The 26,029-nt window shown below is 45.4% G+C and overlaps 1 protein-coding gene across 1 annotated transcript; it reads left to right on the top strand.

Moving 5' to 3' along the window:
* LOC105285350 (protein Wnt-10a) lies at window positions 1–22,016 on the top strand. Its single transcript, XM_026975545.1, has 4 exons — window positions 1–2,071; window positions 10,380–10,642; window positions 17,237–17,520; window positions 20,361–22,016. The coding sequence occupies exons 1-4, from the start codon at window positions 1,965–1,967 to the stop codon at window positions 20,901–20,903; spliced, it is 1,197 nt and encodes a 398-aa protein (XP_026831346.1). The 5' UTR covers window positions 1–1,964; the 3' UTR covers window positions 20,904–22,016.
* Window positions 22,017–26,029: the final 4,013 nt, after the last annotated feature.

Below are 26,029 nucleotides of genomic sequence, written 5' to 3'. Positions count from 1 at the left end.
TAGACAGAGCGATCTCCCTGACAGCTCCTCGTCGGTCTTAAACGGAGGCGGAATCATTCCAGATTCTGTCCATCTCTCCAGCTCTACGGTAGCATAGTGTCAGCATCACCGATCGGAGGAGAGGAGAGCACGGGGATAACGAAAGTGCGTGACCTTCTTCTTGCGTTTCTCGCAAGGCTATCTCGATCATCGGGCTCTCTCTCTCTTTCTCTTTCTGTTTTCCTGTTCTCTGACTGATCCCGATCGATGTGCCCGACCAACGCCAAACTTCTTATTCCGTTTCCTCTATCCCGTCTGTAGCTTCTCGACGAGCACCGAACCGGCTCACCTTTCATCGTACCCATCCCAGCGGAATCTTTTCACCCCGCGATTCGATCAAACACATTGACACCTCCACTCCCAGACTCCCTCGAAGCGGATCAGACAGACTCTACCTCCTCTCCTGACAGCCGACCCTCCACGTCTTCCTCTTCCGCGGTGTTTAAAGCCTCGCCTGGCTCTGTCGTCATCGTCGCACTGTGCGTGACGATCGCGGGAAGTTTGCTATCCGACTGTTTGCACGAGCCGAGCAAGAGATAGGCGCAGTTGCGAGGAAAAGAGGTAGAGGAAGCTGCGGTAGAAGAGGAAGAAGCGGTGGTCGAGGAGAAAGAGGAAGAGGACCTGTAACCGAGAAGCGGGGAAGGGGGAAGGCGGTGATCGTCCGTGTGTAGGAGGAGTAGGAGGATCCGGAGGGCGACTTTTCTTTTATTTGAGCTTGACACTTCGCCGTGAGCGCACACACACCGGAAGCGTCGAGTGAGACATCAAACCCTCCTCTCTCCTTCCGTCCGACGTGTCCGAAAGATTGGTTAATCCATCTGAATCCCGCTATCGACGGAAAGAAGCGGAAGAAGAAGAAGAGGAAGAACGTGAGTGCGAAGGGTGAAATAAGCACAGGATGTCACAGGATGATCTTTGGACCCATTTTGCTGAGAAGAGTGTCGCAATCGTTGACCTCGGCACGGTGCAAATCGGATAAAAGGATCGGTTGCGTCGAAGATCGTCTCAAGGACGAACTATGCTGAAGTACCAGCGCCGAAGAGAATACCAAAGACGGGAATAGAGCTGGTGCGACGAAGACTATAGTGATAGTGATCTCGCTGTATACCTCGACGAAATTTGGAGAACACTAGAGCTCACTCGACGTCTCCTTCGTCCAGAACCCTGACAGTATTCTTTCTCCCAAAGATAAGTGTAATTTCTCACTAACGAGATCCAGCGAAGCTGCCGCGAAGATTCTATATCGAACGTCGTTCTTCTCCCATCTCGGCAGTTCCTCCCGATAAACGCGACGCGGAGGCCGCTAATGGGAACGCACGCGTAAGTGGTTCGTCAAAGGATAGTGGAGCATCATTACCAGACAAACGAGTCACGAGAGAAGGAAGGTGATTACACGTCGAGAACGTACCTCGTCATCGAGCGGACGAGCCAGCGCAATAAGCTGCTGCGAGAGCCGGGAGATCGAGAGACGCCGCGTACGCACTCGATGAATCGTCCGATAGCCGTGGAATATTATTGTCCCGGGGTAGTTTTCGGAACGACCCCTCGAAGCAGTGAAACTGGGAGCTCTCGAATCGTACGAATCGTCAAAGGAGAAGCGCCGGTGCCCGGGGCGAGGTGGAGTCCTCGACGCGTGCCAGGCCGCTGATCACAGGCGCCGCGGCGCGAGAAGAGCAGGAGAGAGGCTGTGGAGAATACGGGGAAAGAAGGAGAAAGACGAACACTAAGAGCAAGAGCGAGAAAGAGCGAGAACGCGGAAGAAGGACGGAGATAAAGAACGGGAGCAGCTTCAGCACCGTCTCGTACGAGGGGTCCTTCCGTTCGGGTGCTAGGGGTGCGCAACCCTGGACGAAGGGTCGCGCTCAACTCTTTTAAAGTGGGCAAACCGCGCAAAGAAGTAGAGACGTCCCCGGGGCGATGACAGGATGCCTTCGTTTTGTGCAGGACGTGCATACGAAGGACCGCCGTCCAGGACCACCATCAGAATCGGCCCGACCATCGTCCTGCTGCTGATCCTCTTCGAGCATCGTCGGTGAGTGCTTCCGTAACCTAGCGATCGAGGATTGCGCTTTCTTGACTACCCTGATGTCCTTAGAATACGATTCGTAGGGTTGCAACTGAAATTTTAGCACATCTAAACGTTTTCTGATCTTATCGTGCTTGTTTTTAGGAACTCACACATTTACTCATTAGTAAAAAATTACTACAAAATTACTAGTTAGGACTTAAATTAAATTGTACGCGTTTATTATGCGTCCGTTGCCCGCTATCACATGTCGTTAATTTGTTCTAGCTCAACCTATTCTGTTTACTCTTCGTGATTCACTAACAGTATACAGATCTTTCTGACTGCATTCTTCTCTCACAAATCTTCTCCTTCCTCTGGCGACGATACTTCATCGTGGATATTCTTCAAGAGAACCCGTTTCGCATCGATCCACTCTCTATTCCGATCCACACGATGTTCACCATAATGCAGACGTCAAAACGTCACTCTCGCCCGCATTGTCTGTCCGCTGCGGCGAAGCGCTTCAAATCGCGAGGTCGCTCACGAGACGCGATGGAGAGTACACGAGGTACGCGACAATGTCGCGGGACGAGCAAAAGGAAGCTGCGACGAGCACGGTTACCCGTGTCTAATCCCGTTAAGAAAAATTTACGAGCGCGGTAGCACAGCTGATTTCTTCCACGTCCTTTTTCCTTCTTCTGCCTTCTGCATCTTCTGCCTTCCTGACGCGCATCTACTTTCACGACTCCCTCTGCGGAAAGAATCTGTCAATGGAGCGCTTCTTCGACCCGGCGGTCGTATCGACGAACCCGAGGTCTACAATGACGAAGTGCAAATAGCCCGTTCCAACCGAGCTCCGCGTCGCGAACAATGAATCCCGCTGCGATCTTTATTATAGCTCCTCGATCGTAATACTAATCGCGTCTTTTGCGCCGAAATCATGCCGAATAGACGCGTCAACCGCATCGGCGAAGCCACAACCATTTTCAAACAATGCATCATAAAAAACGTCGCAGCTGAGGAAGACGAACGTGTACGAGCTCACTCGGAAATCCGGAAATAACGGAATCGTAAAAGACGTCACTTCTTTCGAAAGGAACTTGACAAATGATAATATTTCAACAGCAAGCGCGTTCGATACATGTGAACAGAATAATATCCTCTTGCATCAAACAGCTTTTTCTCGTCATTAAGCTATTACATCGACGAACAAAGATCGCTACATTGCCGAAAGGCATAGAAATTTCAATCAGCCGACACGCTCGTAAAATCCGGCGCCGCGCGTAAAAGTGTCAGGCAATAAATTTTGTAATCGTGGCATTTCGTGATAGTACACCTCTGTTTGTCGTCGTCCAGCAAAGTATCGCACCCGCTCATCGCCAATCATGACCCGCGGCGAGTTCTCGAAATATATACACGAGAATGATTCTTCGTCACCGACTTCAAGACGGCTTCAACAGACTCTCTTCTGAGACCTGCGTGCTGGCTCCTTGTAAATAATTACGGCGAACGCATCCGGGAAGAGTACCTGCGATCGTGCGCGTGAGCAGATTCGTGCACGTCCACGTATGTACGTGTACGCGTCCAACTTGGTCCGCTGTTGAATTACGGCTGCGGTGATATAATAGTCAATAAACTGGTTCGCGCGCACCCCTTTAACATTTTGATACACGTGCAAGACTTTTTCTGATATACATTGTGGATGATGACGTATTTTGCATTTTACGCATGATGCAGATTTGCGCGTCATGAATAAATCGTGAAAATATGCGCTGCGTGTATCGTAAGTAAGCAGATTGATACTAATGTATTCGGAATTTTTCTTGTATTTAAGTGAGAACGTATGAGAACGGCGATCTACTTCGTTATCGGACTTTTCAATTACTTGGACTGAGCAAGCAAAATTCCTGTCGACAGGCAATTTATGTTAGGATAATTGAACAATCAGCATGGAGCAATATCTGTAAACGTGTTATTGATCAAATCTGCGAGATGGAAACTTTATCTTACGTTGATTTAGATATCACGTTAAGTATAAATGATTTGGCAACTGCGAATTACCAGACGTCGGCTCCAGATAACATGATATGTATGATCGAAATCAAAAAAAGGCTACTGCAAGAAAACTGAGAAGCGTTACAGCTCAACGAGTGAATGATAATACGTAATTATGCCATTCGCAGTCTCGACGGATATCATATTCAAGGAATTTGCGTTATCGGGCAGGAAAGATAAGAGAATCCCAAGGATTTATTAACGACGAGAAAGACTTTGCCCCGCGAAATCGCTCGAACCTGACGAATAAGACGAGGAGAGTCCAGTTTTATCGCAGAATTATAGAAGTCGCCATAACTTACGCGCTAGATACCATCTGCAGAACGTAATTCGCGGCCTATCGCATTCCCCACAATGTACTCGCCGCGAAATCGATTTACTCCCGTAAGATCGGTAGAAGAACGAGGCTCGATATCTACCGTCAGGTATTCTCGCGAGTCGGATCGTGGAAAAAAAGAAAAAAGGAAAAAGAGTGGAAAGAGTTCTCTCTTTCCACCGGTATATCCCATTAGACGCGAAATTCCGCGCCGTGTTCCTCTCTCATCTCCGCAGGCAGGAGACGGGGAGGAGGAGGATTAAATAAAACACGTGCACATCCGCGCGTCGTCGCCATCTTGGATTCTTCTGCGACCCCTTGGATTATTGCAAAAATGCGGGACACGCGCTCGCGTATCTCGTCTCCGATTTGCCGAACGGGTTCCCATGAGACTGCGCGCACCAAGCGAAACGAAACCATAACGCCCGCTGATAAAAGCAATTCGTCCGCGCGATAAATCGCTATTATTACTTTCCGATGCACCGTTGGATGCATGTGATTCTTAATCGGTCTCTGCACGTAAAATATAAACGAGCTTTAATTAGCTAGATACTAAATTCTCAACAGATGCTGTGGAACAAATCTCACATGCTTGATCTATTATTGATGCCCAGGATTAACAACTTGAAAAACGATTAATTATATTTCTTTGTGATAGTGGTCTGTTCTCGTAAAATAATTATTACAATTGATCTTTCTTCAAAAGAGATTTGAAAGATATAAGAAATTCCCTACTTTACCTACAAACAAATCCGAAATGGCGAGGAAAACATTTTATTATAAAAACCCACGAAGGCGACGTCACTAATCATCGCTCATTTTTATAATTTTACACATGCATTTTAGAAGACGTTTGATACGTGAATGACAATCAAGATACTATCAAAATTATTCAGGTGATACATTAAGCACGGATTCGTGATAATTACAACGAAAGATAGAAAACGGTCAAGCGCAACCGAATGACAAACAAAGTTTTGCGCATTTCAATGGAACGGCCGGTTATAAGGTCGATTCGGTGGAATAATTGCCTCGCGTACCGGTTCGTTTCTTATTCGCGGAGTGAAACGGGCGAGGGAGGGGGGGGGGGGGAGGGCGACGAAGGGAGGTACCGAAAGGAATCTCTCAATACAATCCGACTTCCTCCGCAGGTACGCGGTGTCTTCCGTAATTTGTTGGGGGAGTTAAGATCATTAATCTGCTTTCGGTAGATCATCAATAGCGCGAAAGATAGCAGCGGTGCAACGGTGTACCGGTAATGGGAGCTCTCAATAACCTCCGCGACCCTAAAACCCCGCGGCCCTCCACCTCCTCTCCCCCGTCGTCCTTTCCCACACACTGCGTAGTATCGCCGGGACCTGCCTCCCTTTTCTTCTTGTTATCTCCTTCCTGCTTCTCCTTTATCCTCCCCTTTCGCTGTCGCCGACTTCTTTCCTCGTCTCGCTCCTCTTTCTTCGTTCACGCGGGTGCTATACACAGCTTTTACTTTAGAAGAAGCTCGTCCGCTAATTTGTACCCGCAGATAACCGGACGACCCACGAAGAGCCTTGCACCCGCCCGTGACATCCTCCAGGACCCTCCAACTCTGTCTCTCTCTCTCTTTCTCTCTTGGTAGCAAGAAAAAATAAACCGCTTCAAGGCGCTGCGAGCAGATTAATGATCGTGAAGAATGCCACGGCGATCTTCTCGCGCTGTCGGCCAATCTTGCGAGTTCCACGATCGCCGATAGGAAGCCCTGATCCTTTCGTTCTCCGTGTAACCATATGTTCACGAGTGTTAACGTCAGTTTTTAAATTACGTTAATTTTCACGAAATTACCCTGCCGCGTCTTTTGCTCGCATAGATCACGGAAAGTTTTAACTCTCGCTGCACTTAACCCTCTCAATCTTAATAAATTACCACGCAAAGAAAAGATGGCAATCCTTGGACTTCTAGAAGTAATGATTTTTAACTGCATCACTTATAAAAATGGCTCAACACGCTTGTTGCAATAATTTTCGTAAAAAAAGTACAATCCATTTTAAGGACTCCGAAATATATTAATATTTTCAGAACATCGCGTTGTATCAGTGTTCGGGATCCGGACCACGGTCAAACCATTTTTGTAATTAGACTTCGATTAAAATTTCGTCGAGTCTTGCGTGGCAAATCGAGCACCAGATGTTTGTCGCGCGCTATCCGGATCTAACAATATTTGCGTCGTTCGCGATCGAAAATTGACCTCGTACGGGCGCGAACCCCGACGATCTCGCTCGCACGGCTTAAATCATCACGTGCGATGGACAGAGACGAAAGAGATCGCTTGTTTGGTCGCGTATGCCTATTTTTCTCCACCGAAGGCGACAAACAAGAGACGTCGCTGTCGATCGCTCATCGAGAACAAAGCCAGAGAAGATTCAGCCTCGTTCGCTAACGAATCGTTGTCGCAGACGGTACTCATCTATTTCGCCCAAGTTCGGCCGCACGTTAAGGGGGGAGCCTGCTTTAGAACGTTGAAAATAAGGTATAATTTTACGAATTTTTTTTGGAGAAACTATACAGCGGATCATTATAAAACTTTGATGCATTTATTAGTACACGTTTAAAGATAAAAAAAATTATTTTTTTATTTGAATATATCGCCTGTAGAGGTCGTCCTGGAGGCATCTTAGTGCAGCTGGCATTGTAAATTGGTGAGCATTCTCCTGCCTCCAAATTTCATCCAAACTGAAAAATTGAAATATTTTCTTGTTATTTATGAATTCCCATCGTCGATGAACCTTTAATATTCATAAAAACATTAAGTTAAACAATTATTTTTGCATGAAAAAGTTCAAAACCTTTGCCTAAAAATCGTACTTTTGTGTTCTAAGCTCCACCATTTTGGCACTTTTCAACTTTTTTCTTCTCTCTTTGGTTCATCGACGATGGGAACTCATAAATAACGAGAACATATTTAAATTTTTCAGTTTAGACGAAATTTGGAGGCAGGAGAATGCTCACCAATTTGCAATGCCGGCGACGCGGCTGCACTAAGATTTCTCCAGGACGACCTCTACAAGCGATATATTCAAATCAAAAAATAATTTTTTTTATCTTTAAACATGTACTAATAAATGCATCAAAGTTTTATAATGATCCGCTGTATAGTTTCTCCAAAAACAATTCGTAAAATATACCTTATTTTCAGCGTTCTAAAGCAGGCTCCCCCCTTAAATCGTTCGAATTTCTCGAGATCGAGTTCGGAGTGCATCCGTGGAACAACGTTGCGTGTTCCACTGTAGCAGATACGCGCGTTCCCGATCTACGCTCGATATCTTCGACGGACGATACATGCACGCGGATTCGCGTTCTCTCGAGACAATCCGTGACTGACTTTTTGTTCATTTTTTGACTGTGTTACAATAAACTTGTTAAACGAACATTCCGCGGAATTAGTGAACTCCTGTCACACGCCCCAGTCCTTGCCGTGGTCACCGAGCGGTCACTTTTCACGTCGCACGTTCTCTTCCGAACGGAACCGGCGGTCCGTGCCGGAATCCGACCACGAAAGTTGGATCTCGCGCAATCAGTAATGTGTCGTAAACATTCCATTTCTAAGGGTTACAGACAGATCAGATGTAAAGGGAACCGCACTGGAGGATACAGAGAGTTAACTCAACGGAACCCGATGAAGCGAAGTCTAGTTCACGGTCTACCAATTATTAACAGTAAACTGAAAACACGGGGGGCAGGCGTAATAAATAGACCATAAAAATGTCTAACGGTGCAGGCTCGCCTTTTCGGTAGTGTACAAGGAAACGAACGGCTTCACCACCAGAGCGTCGCAGCCACGAACGAAGCAACTCTTCTCTCTCGCTCTCGAATGCACGCGATACACACCCTAGTAAAACATGCACGCTCACTTCTCCCTTTCGTTTTTTCCACCTCGAAATTAATTAACACCCGGTACGTCGTAATACGCGGCCATTAGGCAGCAGCCATCGCTTAAGATAACGCTTTAAGAGCTCTTCTTCCAGGAGATGGATGCCGTTATCGCGACCGAGCACGAGGTGAGGGCAGGGACACGCGAAGAGTGAAACGGGGGGCTCGACAGCGGGCCCTCCCGTTCGCCCTTCATCCCTCCGTGCAAGCAACGCGATGGCAGAAACAGACGGCGGGATAGAAGCGGTTTTATCGGCTCTTTGAAAGCGTTCGCACCTTTTGACCTCGGCCTCGTAAAACCGAAGGAAAGCGGATGCTCGCGCGCGATGCACGCGTGCGCGAAAGCGGCCGTAAAACCGTGCTCCAGACCGTGTCGCGATTAGCGCTGCATCGTACAGATTCGAAGGATGCAGGAGCCCCCAGTTCCCGATACTTCCGCAGGAACATTCCATTAACGCTCCTAATGAAATTTAAAAATCACTAGTTAGAAGAAATGCCGATGCTCCAGCATCGATCAAGTGGTATCGCCAGAATTCATTGTTGAAAATAATAAGTGGGATTAACCCTCTCGCTCCGGCGGAACTCGCCGCTGAACGGGAGTCCGTGACACTGCGTGGTGCAATGCGTAACACTAAAAAACAGTATTCGAATGATTGTTGCGATTATGTAAAAGTATCGAGAGCCGACTGCAATCGGCGCTAGGATTGACGGCTCGTTAATAGAAACACATATCAGGAAAGAGGTATATAACGAATTTCAAAACTATTTGTTTGTCTCTCTCTCTCTCTCTCTGTTATATCATACTCTCTGTTATTAATTATCCGAATTAATCAAATACTTCTTTTTAATATTTCAATAGCGAGCGTAGTGCAATTGCCTGCGCACTATTACTTGCGAAGAACTCGACGATAATCAGTTTCGCGACCAGGTGGCGAGCACGACCGGTTGCTTCCGCCCTTCCGCACACCGTCACTAATTACACTCGACATACGCTAAACTAATATGTACGTTCGCAACTGAGAAGGGAAATAATGACGATGAAGAAGCTACGATGAGTTCTAATTTGCCGATAAATGATTTGTAACATTGCAAAGCGAGTTTTCCTACCAAATACTCTACAGATATAGAACAAAGGCAGACATAGAAAAAGTTAATCGCATTTAATACTCATGTTCATGCCTTATAAACCGAAAGAGCAACGAAGTTGTAAAGGCCGGAGAGAAAAAAGATGGCATAGTCTTAATCAGCGACTGATTCACGCGATCCAAACGGTTCACGCTTACGATCAGGAATTTGATAACTGGGAAGAGCTCTCCCTTAGCAGGCAAGAGCATCAAGGAAGCAAACTGGAAGGAACTAAAATGGAGATCACGTTGTACCGTGAACACGAGGAATGCCTTCAGCTGGAATCCCCGGAGTCAAAATCATTCAAACTGATCGAACACGACCGCTCGCGTGGGAAAATCATCTGCTGCGAACTTGCGATTTAAATTGAACTGACGGAATTAATTACGCGTATCCAGTGAGAACGTAATCCTATCGCCCGTAACAGATTCGTTTAAAATCTCAAATGAAATCTCGGATACTCTTTGGAGCGCTCCCGTTATTCGTTGTACGTTTTCGCGTTCGTGATTGCAATTCGAAGGTAATTTTTCGATCGAGCTAGCTATCGAATAAGCCAGAAGACTTCAAAGCGTGACGTAGAGCGTCAAGCTAATCTGGAGCAATAAACAAAAAATATAACCGCATTATATATGTTTACATATAATTCGATATAAATAATTTTATACCGAATTGTGTAACATTTTGATCCTGTCATCATTGCAGATAAGCATATTGTTCGGACTCTCACTTTATGCGAGATTTCTGTATCACGTATAGAAGTAAGACCAGAAATCGTACATCGCCATACATTTTCCAGCTCGTTTAATCTCAACGCGGACAAGTACCTTGTCTTCTCTTACGTATTTAGTCATTACATGGAGCGGTATCTTAATAGTAACCGCTTATGGCGATCGAAGAAATTGGCGTCAATTATCATTTTGCTACCTTTTTCAGCGCAACCTCTCTAATGAGCAATTCCGTGGACGATTGGGTGAGTGGCAGCGCCGTTGTCTGCAACGGCATTCCGGGATTGACGAAGGAGCAACGCGAGCTGTGCCACAGAAATCCCGATGTCACCGTGGCCGCGATCAAGGGTCTGCGAATGGCCATATCCGAGTGCCAATATCAATTCATGTGGAACAGATGGAACTGTTCGTCCCTCACGCCCAGCAGCAGAACTCAAGACAGAACTCAGAGCAGCGTTCTTCTCCAACGAGGTACTAGGAATATGTAACACTCAACGAGCAAAAGTGTCCGATCTGAAGACCCGTGAGTAATAATCGGTTGCGCTAATGGCGAATTAATGTTTCCTGGATCATTAAATTCGTTACGGTTCGTGCTGTAAATACGAACGAAAGTAACGCAAGACTTCATTAAGGAACTAAAATGACTAATAAGACCATGTGAAAACATCACAGACGAATGTTTTTATATAGTGCAACGTAGCTCCCTCCAAACAATATGGTCTCGGAGAGAAATCTGCCGGGAAAAAGATAATTTTCGGAGTAAGTAGAGAAAAGAAAGTAGAAATTAAAAAATTGCTATAAATCATCCAGTATCAGATCAGATTTGTACGAAGATCATAAACGAAGAAAACAATGAGACCAATCAGTAGAATAATGAACACTGCTACAAGCCCGATTAGACGTACGTTATAATATACATCATGTTACATCTGATTTTCATTATTAAAAGCGACTAAATATTAAATATAAATATAATTATTAATTAGAATCACGCGCATGGAATATAGTAATCATATCAAAAATTATATTAAAAGTGTTTATGTCTAGACATTTAATCAAGATACGCCAGTACGCGAATCGCGCAATATTATAAGCACACAACCGAGTCTGGAAGAAAACCTTCTCTCGCTGGAATTTCGCATCCGCAGATGAAAGTTCTGGATGACACGTCGTCGTGTGTAATCGCTGGGTACGAGCTCCTCGCAGGGTACAAAGCGGGATCTTTTACGACATCGTGCGCGGGACGGTGCAGGCGAGGCGAGACAACGCGTTTCCTTAAATCAAAGCGCGCGGCGTACCCTACCCGCGGCAGGTCCCCCGAAAACCTGTCCCAATTCCATAAGAAGATCCTGCCCCCGTGGCCGGCCTATTCCGGTGTGACATATAAATTCGTCGTGGCGCGTACGTGCGCCGCAAGAGGAAACATATATCGCGTCGGACGAATGCGCGAGAGCGCGACATCGGGCGCACCTGACCTGAAAACTTAAGCTCTGCCACAGCTCCAGAGGCCGCTTCCCGTCCGGCTCCTCGTTATCTGCCTCCGTAGATCGGCACGCCTTTTCTTGCCCGCGAGACAGGAGGAGGTGTCGATTCCACGACTTTTTTCAAGAGTTATGTAAAGCGACCCGGTCTGACCGATCGTGGAATCCTAACGAGACTTTCGGGAGCTTATTCCAGTGAATGTGACGTCCTCTTTTTCACTGTTTCACGAAATCCCTGCGAATCGCTCCCGTTACCATGCATCAGTCTTGTTTTCAGTTTGCTTCCGTTCGCACGTTTTGTTTTGACCGTTAAGTAACCGTACGAAGGCTCCTTGTGGAAGATGCATTGGTTTTAGAAGACACATTGTTTGCCTTTCTCTCGGGTCTAATGCATTTGGCGAGTGGCACACCGCAGAGAAACCGTAAATTATCGCAACGCCCGCACGCAACGATGTTTGCAACAAAAACCCCCTGTGTTCTAGTTCTAGTGTAGGATCCAGGCGCGCGAGGAGGAGTCGATTTACCGATCAGCCGTGACATCAGCAACAACCAGTTGCGCGTTATTAGACGTTGCACCTTAGAGTCAGAGGGCAGCAGCTTCTGAGAAACGCGTATCCATCAACCGAGCCAGCACAAGCTTCCCTTTTTTTCTGAGACACCGGTGGCCAGGTGGAGGAACAGACCGTTCAAGAAATCCACCGTGTCAAATGCGAACCTCGAGCCCGGCATCTCGAGAAGAGCCTTTTCGTAGCTAAGTCACTCGGATACGGTTCTCTCTTGCTCTCTCGTTGCTCTTGCCGCGACCCCCGTTCCTCCCTCACCCGGTCCCAGCTTCTCTCACCTATCGTCACGAGTTTCGTCGGGCTTCGGCAAAACGACTTAATGTATTATGAAAAGTACACGGAACCGATCTTCGGTTCTCTCCAAGCGGGGCACAAGGCCCACACAAGAAGATGCCGGACCCACCATCGCATTGCTGGATCGCCATCGATGCCAACGACGCACCGTGGTGACAGGATTTATAGCCATAAATATGGAAACCCCCTAAAGTCAAAATGAAAGTCCTTTATTCCTTCTTTAAGCCGCTAACATGGATCCCTCTTTGAGCAGTGCTCTTCGAAATCTCCATGGAATAATGACGTTGAAGAATTCCACAAAAATCAGTGTAAACGTGACAGATGAAGATCTCTATAAGTCTCACTGTTGAAAGGAATGAAGATCCAGCCTGAATTGAAAGAATTGAGAGTCATTCATGAAATGCTCGCATTGATTAACATCCGCGTGCTCACGTAATTATAAGCATTTTTCATTAAATTGACAAAGATGACCTCATCAGCCGAGCAGACTTGTACCAATTTGATTCATATATGCGCCGGAACTATGAGAAACACTACCATTCTTACACGAGTTGAACGTGTAACGACGCACTATTTATCGAATCAGCTAACTAGCGATTCGGACCAATATCATTTTCAAAAGCCTCGAAGTGTATCTCCTTCAGGATATCTCAATCTGCATAAGTACTTAAAAAATAGCCTGGCGATAAGCGGAGAACAGTAAAGAATACATTGTTAATTGAACGAACTCGTTGCACCCGTTTGATTTGTGTCTCCAACCCGCACTCCTGAGGGACGCGCGTGTCCTTGCGAGGACCTCCCCAGTGCTATCTATTGAGTTATCTAAATAGCGATTCGGGCCTGACACACACACGAGGAGCAGCGCGGAGCGCTGTTACCATCCGTCACTGCGTCGAGGCTGCAGTAAAGGAGCGGAGATCGGAGCAGCGCACGTTCCTCAGGGTTCTTCTCTGCCTTCCACTTCGTGTTCTCCACTGTCCCCGAGAGAAGAGACGTACAACTGCCCGCGGAGGATTTATTACGCACTCCCTCCATCCCTCTCACTGTCGGCGAACAGCGACGGTCTCGCGGCACGGTAGCTGTCTGCATTATAAAACAGTTGCTGCCAATAGCCGTATATAGCGAGAAGGCTCTGGACGACCCCTCCCGCCGTGAGACCGCATAAAGGGCTCCTCCCGATCGCCCTTCTTATTCCACTGAACGATGCGCGCTCTTCGGGGCTAGTGTCCTCAGTGTTAGGTTGCGATACCGAGTTCGATGATACGCGCCGAAAACTAGTGGTCCACCAGTGGATCCTCGTCTCCGATGTCGTCCTATCGGTCTGGAAGATCTCCAAAGAAACGCTCCGGTCGGTGTTCGGGGACGACCCCCAGACGACTCACGGAGGAGCCTCTTTAACGTCGTTGAGTTTCGTGCGGCCGACGAAGAGCGACGTAATCAGCTGCCAGCTGTCCGACTGCCTCCTGCGTGGAACGACGAGCGAACAGATCCATTCTGTCGGGTAATCTAGCAACGAAGCTGACAACAGCCCGAAAAGATCTCTCGTTGTCGATGTCCGTCGCCCACCGAGCTGCGCCTCGTTCATTGTATCGAGCAATAAAGAAGGTTGCGACTGCAAATATTGATTACTGCTCTCCGAGTTGACATCTATTGTGATAAGATTCTTCAGACGTTCAAAAGCGACATCGTGTAGCTTCTTTTTCTCTCTTGCAATACATTGTATTTGCTTGTACTTCAATTGTAGAAGCTTGCATCAACAAACTGTTACTCAGATCTCTCTCAGATCTCTCTCCAATTTCTCGACATTTATCTCTTTAATTTCTTGCTTTCTGAATTTCATATTTTTCATAATTTTCATCACATGGTCGAGATGAATACTGATCGACCTCTATCTTTCGATGCGGAGGATAACGTGGATCACGTCATCAAAAGAAGGAAAATTTTATTGAAGACCATCGAAGACTGAAAACCCACCTTTTCACCTGCCACTGCTGGAGTTAAGACACAGGTCGCGAGTGTCGCGACGTTCGCGATTCCCGCGTGGTATCGGGCGAGAAATTGCGATTTGTCCGCAGACCTGTTCGCGGGGAGACAGAGTTCGGCATCGCGTCGCTTCGGGCACCCCGTCGCGAGATCGTTTATACATGCGGACGTTGGATGCCCACCGGCCGCCGCTGCTGATGGCCGCGCTTTGTTTTGACGGACGGCTGAATAATCTACCTCTGAACTGCGCCTGATGGCTTGTCTGTCTGTCGGCCCGCCGTCCTGTTCCGTCCCGAGCTCGCTACTGGAGTGCCTTCTACGGAAGCTCGGCTCCTCCGGTGTCCCGCTGTTTCATGATCTCCCCCTTTAACCGCGAGAAGAGAAGAGAGCGAATGCGATATCGCAGCCTTGCGTATATTATCCGCGTTCTGTCCCGGCGTCACCGACGACGAGCGGCAATTTGCTAACTCTCGACGGAGACGAGACGAGCGCATCTTCCCGATGCCGCAATGCATCGCGCTTCGAACGTCTACCTGACTGCTGGCTTTTGAGGATTGGACATCTCTGGCTTTCGCCGGTCTGATTCTGTTATACAGGGTGGCCCATTTTAATTTATACAATCGATTTTTTAAAAAACTAAAAGAGATACGAAAAAATGTTTCAGACAGACATGTCACGATTTCGAGGGGGACATAAGATGATACCATTGGTTTGACCTTGAATAGTCGTTTGAAGGTCACGCGAAGATCATCTTGAATTTCTTAAATTGAAACCCCAACTTTTTATTGCAGATTCTTATTCTCCATCGAAAAGTAACTTTTGTCTGAAACATTTTTCCGAAAAATGTCATCTTATGTCCTTAAAATGTCTCAAAATATTTGAGACATTTTAAGGACATAAGATGACATTTTTCGGAAAACTGTTTCAGACAAAAGTTACTTACTTTTCGATAAAGAATAAGAATCTGCAATAAAAAGTTGGGGTTTCAATTTAAGAAATTGAAGGTGATCTTCGCGTGACCTTCAAACGACTATTCAAGGTCAAACCAATGGTATCATCTTATGTCCCCCTCGAAATCGTGACATGTCTGTCTGAAACATTTTTTCGTATTTCTTTTAGTTTTTTAAAAAATCGACTGTATAAATTAAAATGGGCCACCCTGTATTATCTTGACGAACTTGGCAAAAGATCGACACGTGTATGTGATATAAAGATAAGCAATATTGGATAAATTTGTATCATGTACATATATTTATGATCGTAAAGCTCATTCTCTAAACATTTCTAAGAATTTGCAGTCATTTATCGAAAATCTATACTCCAGTATTTTTATCTATTAGGGGTGTGATTTAGTTTTGAGGGTTTTTTTTGCTCAAAAACGCATGTATTTAAATATGATAATGAATGAATACCTTAATTAAAATATTTTCCTTCGTTTTCTATAACTTTTTCCCATCTTTCTGGCAAGAGATGGATTCCACCACGATAAAATGACTCTTCTTTTGAGTTGATCTATTCGTCGACGAATTTTCACACTTTTTCGAAATTATGAAAGTGTGTATCCTCTAAAGCGCGTTGCATCGACCGGAACAAATAATAATCGCATGGAGAATACGCGGGGTGCGGTAAGACTTCCCATTCAAGCTCTAATAGTGTTTGTTTCACTGATAACGCAACGTGAGGTCGAGCGTTGTCACGAAGAAGAATCACTTTCCGTCGTTTACTCGCAATTGGTGGTCGTTTTTGGTCCAATGCTTGCTTCAACTTGTACAATTGGTGTCGATAACGATCAGCCGTGACAGTCTCATGCGGATTTAACAGCTCATAGTACACTATCCCACCAAATACAGAGCATTACTTTTCAACCGTGAATATTGCGTCTCGGAGTAGATGTTGATGGTTCGCCTGGATCCACCCATGATTTTCTGCGTTTCGGATTATCAAAATAGATCCACTTTTCATCCCCAGTAACAATCCGAGACAAAAGACTCTTCTTTTTTTGCCTAGCGATCAACGAAATGCAAATGTTCAACCGGTTCGCAATGGCACTTTCCGATAATTCATGTCGAACCCATTTCCCTTCTTTCTGAATTTTTCCCATTTCATGTAAATGTTTCGTAACTGTTGTACGATCAACATTTAATGCTCTGGCAAGTTCTGAAGTGGATCGTGTTGGATTTTCGTCCAATAATGCTTGCAAATCTGCATTTTCAAGCTTTCTTGGTTGTCCCGAGCGTTCTTTGTCCTTCACATCAGTATCACCACTTTTAAAGCGTCTAAACCAGTATTCACACGTCTTAATTGATGAGGCAGAATCACCATAAGTTTCCACAAGAATTCTATAACCCTCAGCCGTAGTTTTGTTTTGATTAAAAAACAAAAGCAACGCATGTCGAAAATGCTGTTTCGGAAGTTGCATTTTTACGATGATATAAACACGACTGTTATTGCATCTATTGCTATAATGCTACTAAATGTCATGGATAATGTCAAGACTGTAAGAAACAACAGTTATCGGAAACAGCTATTGGAACAAACTGACACTACAGCCATCTGTTGCAAAACCCTCAAAACTAAATCACACTCCTAATAGGAAAGATCTTGAGAAAACTCTGAGAAACTTTATAGTATTCGATATTAATTTAATAGATCAATGTAACAAGACATTAATTTGCTATTTGGTACAAAAACACTATGAAAGATCAATTGATCAATTGATGAACTGATCACTCTACATGTTCCAGGTTACAGAGAGACGGCGTTTGCATACGCGATTTCGGCAGCCGGCGTGGCCCACAGCGTTGCTCGCTCTTGCAGCATGGGCCGCTTGCTCTCCTGCGGTTGCGATCCTTCAAACTACAAAGGTAAAACACCAGCGAAGGCCAGAGGCGTCCAATGGAAGTGGGGTGGCTGCTCGCACAATCTCGACTATGGCATGGAGTTCTCGAGACAGTTCCTAGACACGCGGGAGAAAGCTGGCGACATACAGTCTACGGTGAACCTACACAACAATCAAGCCGGTCGTTTGGTAAGCGCCACTCTCTCGTTTCTCATCGTTAAACTCCGGATACGAGCGCGTCCATTAACGAGCAGACAGAGAAAGGAACATCACATGTCCCACATTGCGTCTGCTACGATCTGCGTGGATCTCCATTTCGCATTCCAACATCACACATAAAATGCGTTGTTAGGAACAGATGTGACGAAGACGAAAGTTTTTCGACTTCAGGAACGATATATATTGGGTCATTAAGTATGAAACTTTACAAATGTAAAAGCGCCATCTTTAACATTTGTTATCTCAAATTTGGCGCCAGACGTCAGTATCAGGTTAGGTTAGTGTGATAGATGTATGTTCGCTCTTCAAATGTCATATTTGTTTGTTCAAATATCTTCATTAGTTTTATTGGTGGATTCTTTTTTATAGAACTATGGAAAAGTCCAAAATTCGTGTGATTTATGAATATGAGTTCCGCCGTGGAACCACAGGGTCGGAGACAGCTCGTAATATCAACGCTGTATTTGGTGAAGGTTCAACTACTAAAGCAACGGTGGGCAATTGGTTCAAAAACTTCAGAGATGGAGATTTCAGCCTCGCTAATGAGCCACGTGGAAGACCAAAGACGAAGGTGGATAATGATCACTTGAGAGCCGTAGTAGAGTCCGATCCATCTCAAAGTACACGTGAATTGGCATCGATATTCAATGTTTCTATACCCACCATATTGTTCATTTAGCTGCAATTGGTAAGATAAAGAAGTTGGACAAATGGGTCCCGCACGAATTAACCGATGCGCAGCAGGCGCAACGTCTAGAGGCTTCCCTTTCTTTGCTTTCCCGTCACAAAAATGAATCTTTTTTTAATCGAATTGTGACCTGCGATGAAAAGTGGATACTCTACGACAATCGTAAACGCTCACATCAGTGGTTGAACGCTGATGAACCACCGAGACATCACGCGAAACCCAACGTTACACAGAAGAAGCTTATGGTGACTGTTTGGTGGTCCAGGTCAGGTGTTATCTACTACAACTTTATGAAACCTGGTACATCGATAACGGCTGAAGTATATCGCAAGCAACTGGACGAAATGATGCAACAACTTGCTATTAAACAACCGAAATTGGTCAATCGGTCAATGCCAATCCTGTTGCATGATAATGCTCGACCGCACACTGCACGACTGACCATGACAAAGCTACAGGAGTTGGAATTGGAAACTCTTCGTCATCCACCATATTCACCAGATCTATCACCTACCGACTATCACTTCTTCCGGAATTTGGACAACTTGTTGGTGGGAAAATTCTTCAATTCTCAACAGGCAGTCGAATCAGCCTTCCGCGACTTCATCGATTCCCGTACTCCTGGCTTCTATAGTAGAGGCATAGACCAACTACCACTAAAATGGCAGAAGTGTGTAGATAACATGGGCGCATACTTCGATTGAAAATAAATCATGTCCATGTGCCAAAAAATGCAAAAGTTTATGTTCTATTTGTAAAGTTTCATACTTAATGACCCAATATATGTGTGCGTGTAGATGTGTGTATGATTGAATTGGCCTATCAAAGATCTTCTAACAATCGCCGTCTACACAGTGTCCCATGATAAACGACATCGTTTTAAAACAGACGCTCACAAGAAACGTCCCGTTATTCGACGGGACATCCCGGGGGGAAGCGAATTCGCAATCGCACGCCGTGTTCGCTCGCGAATAATGTAGCGCGCGCGCGCCATCGTGCGCGGACCCGTGAGAGCTCCGAGTTATCCCGCGCGCGCGATTCTCCTTCCCTCGTTCTTCCCTTCGTGTCCACCATGGTTCTGCCTTTCCGCTGGCTTTTACTTTTTAGCGGTTGGGCACTCTTCTTCCTTCCCTCGTCGTCGTCATCGTCGAGGAAAGAAAGGGAAAAAAAGAGAGAAAGAGGAAACGCGAGGAGAGAAAGAGGAATGGAGAAAGGGCGAGAGGGTACGGACTGAAAAAGGGAGAGAGAAGGGAGAAAGGAAGAGAAAAGAGGCCGAGTCTTCTCCTTTCCTCCGTGGTCCTCTCCAACGCTCGCTCTCTCGCCTCGACGTTATTAAGACGAAGCCCCGGGCTGGACCACCCAGCCGTAGACTCATTAACTGTTTTGTACGCGACACCTCTTTGTTTAAAAGAAACTGGGCCCTCTCCCTCCTCCCTTTCCCTTGGCCTCTTGACCACCCTGCGCACCCTGCACACCCAAGCGACTCGTATCTGTTTGTACAGCGTGTTAGAACCGTTTTTCAAGCGCGACGTCGCAACGCTAGCACCGCGGATATCGCAATACGAAAGAAGGATTCGATTCTCGGTCACCAATCTGCAGACCTCGATGAAAAAGAGATCTGACCGTGGCAGGCACGACATGAATGTTGGACCGTTTTATATAAAGTTAATGTCGAAACGATTTCTTAGCGCAACTTTAGCTTATTCAGAAACGTCAATGTAAAACGAGTCTCAAATTGTTTTTGTTTCACTTGATTTTCATCAGTTTATGATTGATTTGGATTTGTTCGATGAAAATGTCGAATTTCTAAATAACAAGCAACATACTAATAGTTGCAGACTAATAATTGTAGACAAGTTTGTTTTAAAGACATCAAAACTTATTATTCATTAACATATTGCCATCAATTTTATACTAGCAATAACCAATTATTTATTATCTTTCCTGCAAAAGCATCCAAGTCACTGAAGGACTTTTGAGTTTACAATACATAAAATCTAAGGAAAATATTTAATCAATATTTTAAAAAGCTAAATATTCTATTCAGCAAGAGCGATCCCACATTTATCTTTAATCCTGACTTCATAACTCGTTAAGATAAATCATTGCAATATGATTGCAGGCGGTGGCGAGCAACATGCAGGTGCGCTGCAAGTGTCACGGCATGTCCGGCTCATGCGAGCTGAAGACCTGCTGGAAGGTCGCTCCGGACTTCCGGATAGTCGGCAAGACGCTGAAGGATCGTTTCAGGAGTGCCGTGTTGGTGACGCAGAGCAATCTGGGCAGCGTGACACCATCAAGCAGGATCCGGGGATTCCGTCGTCGTGGGACTAAGCGACTTGATCGGCAGAAGCAGAAGAAACACCGTGGAGGCGTTCCCGGCCGCCGAAAGAAACCCCGAGACCTTGCCAAGCAACTCTTCTACTATCAGAAATCGCCCAATTTCTGCGAGCGGGATCCTGCGATCGACATCGCCGGCACCACCGGTCGCAGGTGCAACAAGACCAGTACCGGGGGTGACGGATGTGGCAGTCTGTGCTGCGGCAGGGGTTACAACGTGGTGCGACAACGGCGAACGGAACGGTGCAGATGCAAGTTTCACTGGTGCTGCTTCGTGCGATGTCAGAACTGCACGGTGGAGGAGTGGATCACAGTTTGCAAGTGAAACCGAAACCGAGGAGGAAGAGGAAAATGGTGTGGAGAAAAGTAGAAAGACGGAAGTTTAAGACTGACTGGGAACTGCCGGTGCGGGCTCTTCTCTCCTTTTTTTTCTCTCTCTCTCTTTCATTCCGCGATCGAGTGGTAGCTCGAGGGGTTGACGACGGCATCTCGCGCGGTTCGGATGATAAGAGAAGAGATTAGCTCCGGGGCGACGCCAGAGATGCACGCGGCGAGGCTGTTCGTTCATTCGGGGCTCGATTAAGAGAGGGACGTAAGTCGATAGGATTAATGAAATACGGTTCTCTTATTGCAATCGGGATTACGAGGCGCAAATTTCTCCTCTGCGATCACGACGGAGTGGATCTCTTTCTCTCTTCCTCACTGCTGGCTTCAAATCTCTACGAGCGTACTTTACGAACGTAATAATCTTCGTTAGTCGAAATTAAATCCGATTTTCACAAGAGGCGGCGAGAGAGCCTTTGAATGCGATAACGATTCAATTTTCTTACTCATCGACGCGTCATTGAAAACGGTTTTCATCACGAAGCAGCGTAGTGACTGCGATATTTGATTTATATTAATACCCATTGTGAAAATAAGACAGGAAATTTCTATGTTATCAAAAGATATCCAAACTGACATCAAGATATCAGATTTCACATTTCTTTGCGTAGCAGGAAACTACGCGAGAATCAGGCTTTGAATTGTAAATCTTAATTTATTTACGTACATTGTAAATCTTAATTGTAAATTTAACGCCCATTACGGAAACTTTACTTCAATTCATCAGTTCTCTACGAACAGATTGGACATATCAAAAAGATACGAATCACGTATATATTACGGAGATCCATGTGAATCACGTTAAGAGAGGATTTGCGAAATTACTTTGTAACGGCGTAATATAAAATGATCCATAGGCTCTAAGCAAACTTATTATTATTATAATTTATTTATATAACATAACGCTCTATTTAATTCATATTTAATTTTAACTTTTATGTGAATTGTAACACCTCCAGTACAGTATTACTAGACAAAACGCGTGTTTCATTCGACAAACATGATTGTATACAACTTAATAATACGCGTACAATAAAGAGAGTTCCTTTAAACGATTCGTTGTATTCATTTTTACGCATACGTCCTTTCCCGAATCGATTAATTAGATTAACATTTTACTACATTCGACATACAATATACATTTTCAAAAAATATTTCTTTCTATTAAATGCCGCTCCCGAATCCGCAAAATGCGCGCCTTTTTTATTGATCACCGGAAACTGCTATGTATTAAAGAGTGAAAAATCTATGCCAATCCCATCTTTACCGAGAAAAAAGCGCATTTGCAATAATGCCGCGGGGTTCCTAACGATCGAGACTAATGGTCTTATCGCGTCATCCATTATTATACTTTTGTCTGACAACACACTTGCAACTACCACTGCTACCGATATTGGCTCACGTGATGGCGAGCTATTACTCATTCAATAACTGGCAGGCTTAAATATCGTAACCATGATGTCAGGTGAACAATAATAGAAAAATAAAACTTGATGACAACGTAGAAGCAAATCAATCATGCAGAAGAAAACCTGACAGCTTCTCGAATCCTACTGGCTAACGCCGTTAACGAATTACAATTTCTTCAAGACGCCAAGCAAGCATCAAAGAAACGGAGACTATCGGTAGTGCACGGGTGTGATTCTTTGATACGAGCCGCCGATATTCCAAAGTGTGACCGGTACAAGCTTTATCGTGCGATCGGCGATTCGTCTTCCGCTCGGACGATCGACAGGGACGCGCGGAAAAAGCGCAAGAGGGGCGACGAGTCGACGCAAAGGGCCTGGAATGAAGGAAGGATAGAAGGTGCGTGGCGAATGGAGGTAAGGCGGGTTGAAAAGAGAGAGCTTATTGATTTTGTATGAGACAGCGAACGGCGAGCGGGCGACATGATCAGAGATAAGTTCCGCGATTCGCGCGACTCATACGTGATCGGCACGGGGATGGCTCATAAGCATCGTCGAGCTGCCTGATGGTCTCGGGATAAATCAACCTCTCATATGTTACGTTTGCTGTTGTATAGCTACAATTTAATAAATCCAATTTTTTGTCTCAATGTGATGCAATAATTCGTACTTGCCTCAATTTTTTATTCATGAGAAATCCGCTTCGCTCTTCTCTTCTTTTCTCCCTTTTCTTTTACGAACGGTACAGGTGATCCAGTACTATCACAAGATCCCAATATTTGTCGTTTTTTGCATATTTGCGAATTCTCGATCACGTTGCAACTCGAGCTGCGGCTAAAGCGCCTCGCCGTCGGTTGCCAGCAACCGGGTTGCAGGAGATTACCGCGTTATTTTTACCTCGCAGACGAAAGGGGACTAATTACTTTTTTATGAGCTCCCAGGGATATCGGTGCGTAACAAACTGCCAAGTTGACGACGCGGAAAAATGCGCGCAACAAAGTAGGCAGGCTACGCGCCCGCAGTAAAAGGACCAAATCCAAGGAAGCACTCGCGAGACAAGAAGGAGCGGTAAGACGCGCATCCGCATTAACTGCGCGGTCTCCCGCGAACGACGAGCGGCTCCCTTTGACGGCGACAACGGCCAGAACGACCCTGAAGAAGCCGCGATAAAGCGCATTAATTTATCGTGCGCGCGAGCGCGACTACCCACCCCTTGCGAAAGACCTTTTTTCAAACCGATGCATCGATTCGAAGAATGAGATTAGGAGCGAGCCCCAGTGCGATTTCTTCATTTATTCTTATTTTCTTACTTAACGTCTTCCTATTATTCATTTCATTGAATCGTTTATTAAATGCGAAAACTGCGCGAAGAATAACATGCGACAGAAGATTTATTGTCTATGTATAAAATATATATAAAAAGCTCTGATGTTTTGTTGAGAATCATCTTTGCGGATTTGATTTGAAGAGATGCATTTCTGTCGATCGTCAATCTTGCAACGTGCAGCATAATTAACTTTTGTTAACAATCAGTACAGTTTACATCCTACAAGCGTTCCTTTTTTCGTATATAAATTTATTCATATGAATAAAAATCACGATATTCGACGGATAATTGAAAGAGTTGAAAAGCGTCAACTTTTTGCTGCTTAAAAAGAGATTCCAATTTAGATAACTAACATCTGAAAAGAACTCTAGAGACGAGAATGAGAATCAAGGAGCATCCATGCAGCGAAGACTGATTTTCTCCCCGACTTAGATTTTTATAAAACCAGACAAAAGAGAGAGAGAGAGAGAGAGAGAGAGAGAGAGAGAGAGAGAGAGAAAGAGAGAGAATATAAATTTCCCGGCGAGTGCTGCGGCGAGGCGGCCAAACGCGACAATCTGTCGAGTGAAATCAATGAGCAAACAGGCTTCCAAGTTAGTAGCCGGCTAATTAAGTCGACGTTATTGGATCATGGAAGCCAAGTTCGCGCTTGCACGTCCCTCACCATGTAGACCGCGGCCGTCATCTTCCGCGAATGCGTTGTAGTATACTCGGGTCGCGCTAGCACTGCGAGGGTGGACGCCGCGGGGTTTGCACCACCTGCCAGACGCGTTTTAATTAGAGGTAGTTCCTGTCGTGCGGGACCAACTCGAGGGAGAAAGGAAAAGAGCGACCTCCCTTATTTACCTAAGTAAGTACAAGTTTCATTCGCCCTTCACGAAGCCTGCTCTCATATCGTCACCATGGCTATCATCGCGGATCGCGAGGAAAGTCGCGCATACGAAAGATAATACGAAAGATAACGATGTCGAGCAGCGCGACGGTCAGGAATACACGTAGGAGATCGATTCTTGAAGGAAAAACTCAAACGGGAGCAAACTCGATCGTGCTACTTGTGTTGTAACTTGCAGGTCGCAGGTAAACTCTTTTAGTTTAAGCTTACTTCAGTTGCAGCAACGCTATAGATATATGAAAAGAAAAATCCGGAAATTCAGTTTAGGTAATAATTTCGTAGCATACATTGCGAGCTTTGATTGTTCATAATTTCGCGACGGTACACGAAAGTGCTCATCTCCCGTAGATATTCCTCAGAACAGGTGTTGTCTCGGGACGAAGCAAGAAAAATCGTACGTTCACCGTATCGGCGGTTCTGACGTTGACATCGGTGAGCAACGAAACATGGTAACAGAGTGAAGCAGAGAAAGGCGAAGAGTAGCCAAACAGGGCTTCCCTCTCACGGTTCGCGGGAGCCCAGCAAAATAAGCCGGGAAATTAAATATTACATGAGCTTCGCCGAAGAGAAGACCGAGCGACAAGATTCTCGGTACCGATTAACCCGCTGACGGAAATAACGCGTGCGATTGCCGCGATTTTTCGAGCCGCGAGGACGCGAGAATCGCGACACCTCGCCCACGGAACCGACGATAGAGCTGACGGTTTATCTGACGAAAGCGATCGATCCGCCGGGCGTCTGTAAAAGGAACAGGACGCGCGAAGCAAGAAAGGACTGCATCCCGCCTTCGAGATGAGCGCGTTTCCACCGCCGCGAGTAGTTGCAGCCAGCGTCACGATTCGTTTGTTGCAAATGTTTACGCTTAGAGAGTAAACTGAACGTAATATATTGGGTTGGCCAAAAAGTAATTGCGTTTTTTTTATATAAATAAAAGGCGAATTTTTCATGGGAAACAAAAACTTTATTAAACAATATATTGTCCATTTTGTTTGATTATCTTTTGCCATTTTTCAGGCAACTTCATGATTCCGCGCTCAAAAAAGTTCTTATCTTTTTCAGCAAAAAACAATTCCAAGAACGATTTGATATCCTCATCAGCAGTAAAGGTTTTACCATTCAAGGTGTTTTACAAAGAACGAAACAAATGGTAATCTGATGGTGCCAGGTCTGGCGAATATGGTGGATGTGGTAACATCATGGTAACACATCCCATCCAAGCTGCAACAATTTTTCACGAGTGACCAAACTTGTACGTGGTCTAGCGTTATCATGGTGAAACGCAACACCTTTGCGATTCACCAATTCTTGACGTTTCTGTTTGATGGCATCATTTAATTTATCCAGTTGACGACAGTATACGTCTGAATTAATGGTTTGATTCCTTGCAAGCAGCTCAAAATACACAATACCTTTAAAGTCTCACCAGACTGACAGCATAATCT

The sequence above is a fragment of the Ooceraea biroi genome, chromosome 2, assembly GCF_003672135.1.
Source record: "Ooceraea biroi isolate clonal line C1 chromosome 2, Obir_v5.4, whole genome shotgun sequence".
Classification (NCBI taxonomy): domain Eukaryota; kingdom Metazoa; phylum Arthropoda; class Insecta; order Hymenoptera; family Formicidae; genus Ooceraea; species Ooceraea biroi.
This window is presented reverse-complemented; position numbering and strand designations above follow the sequence as displayed.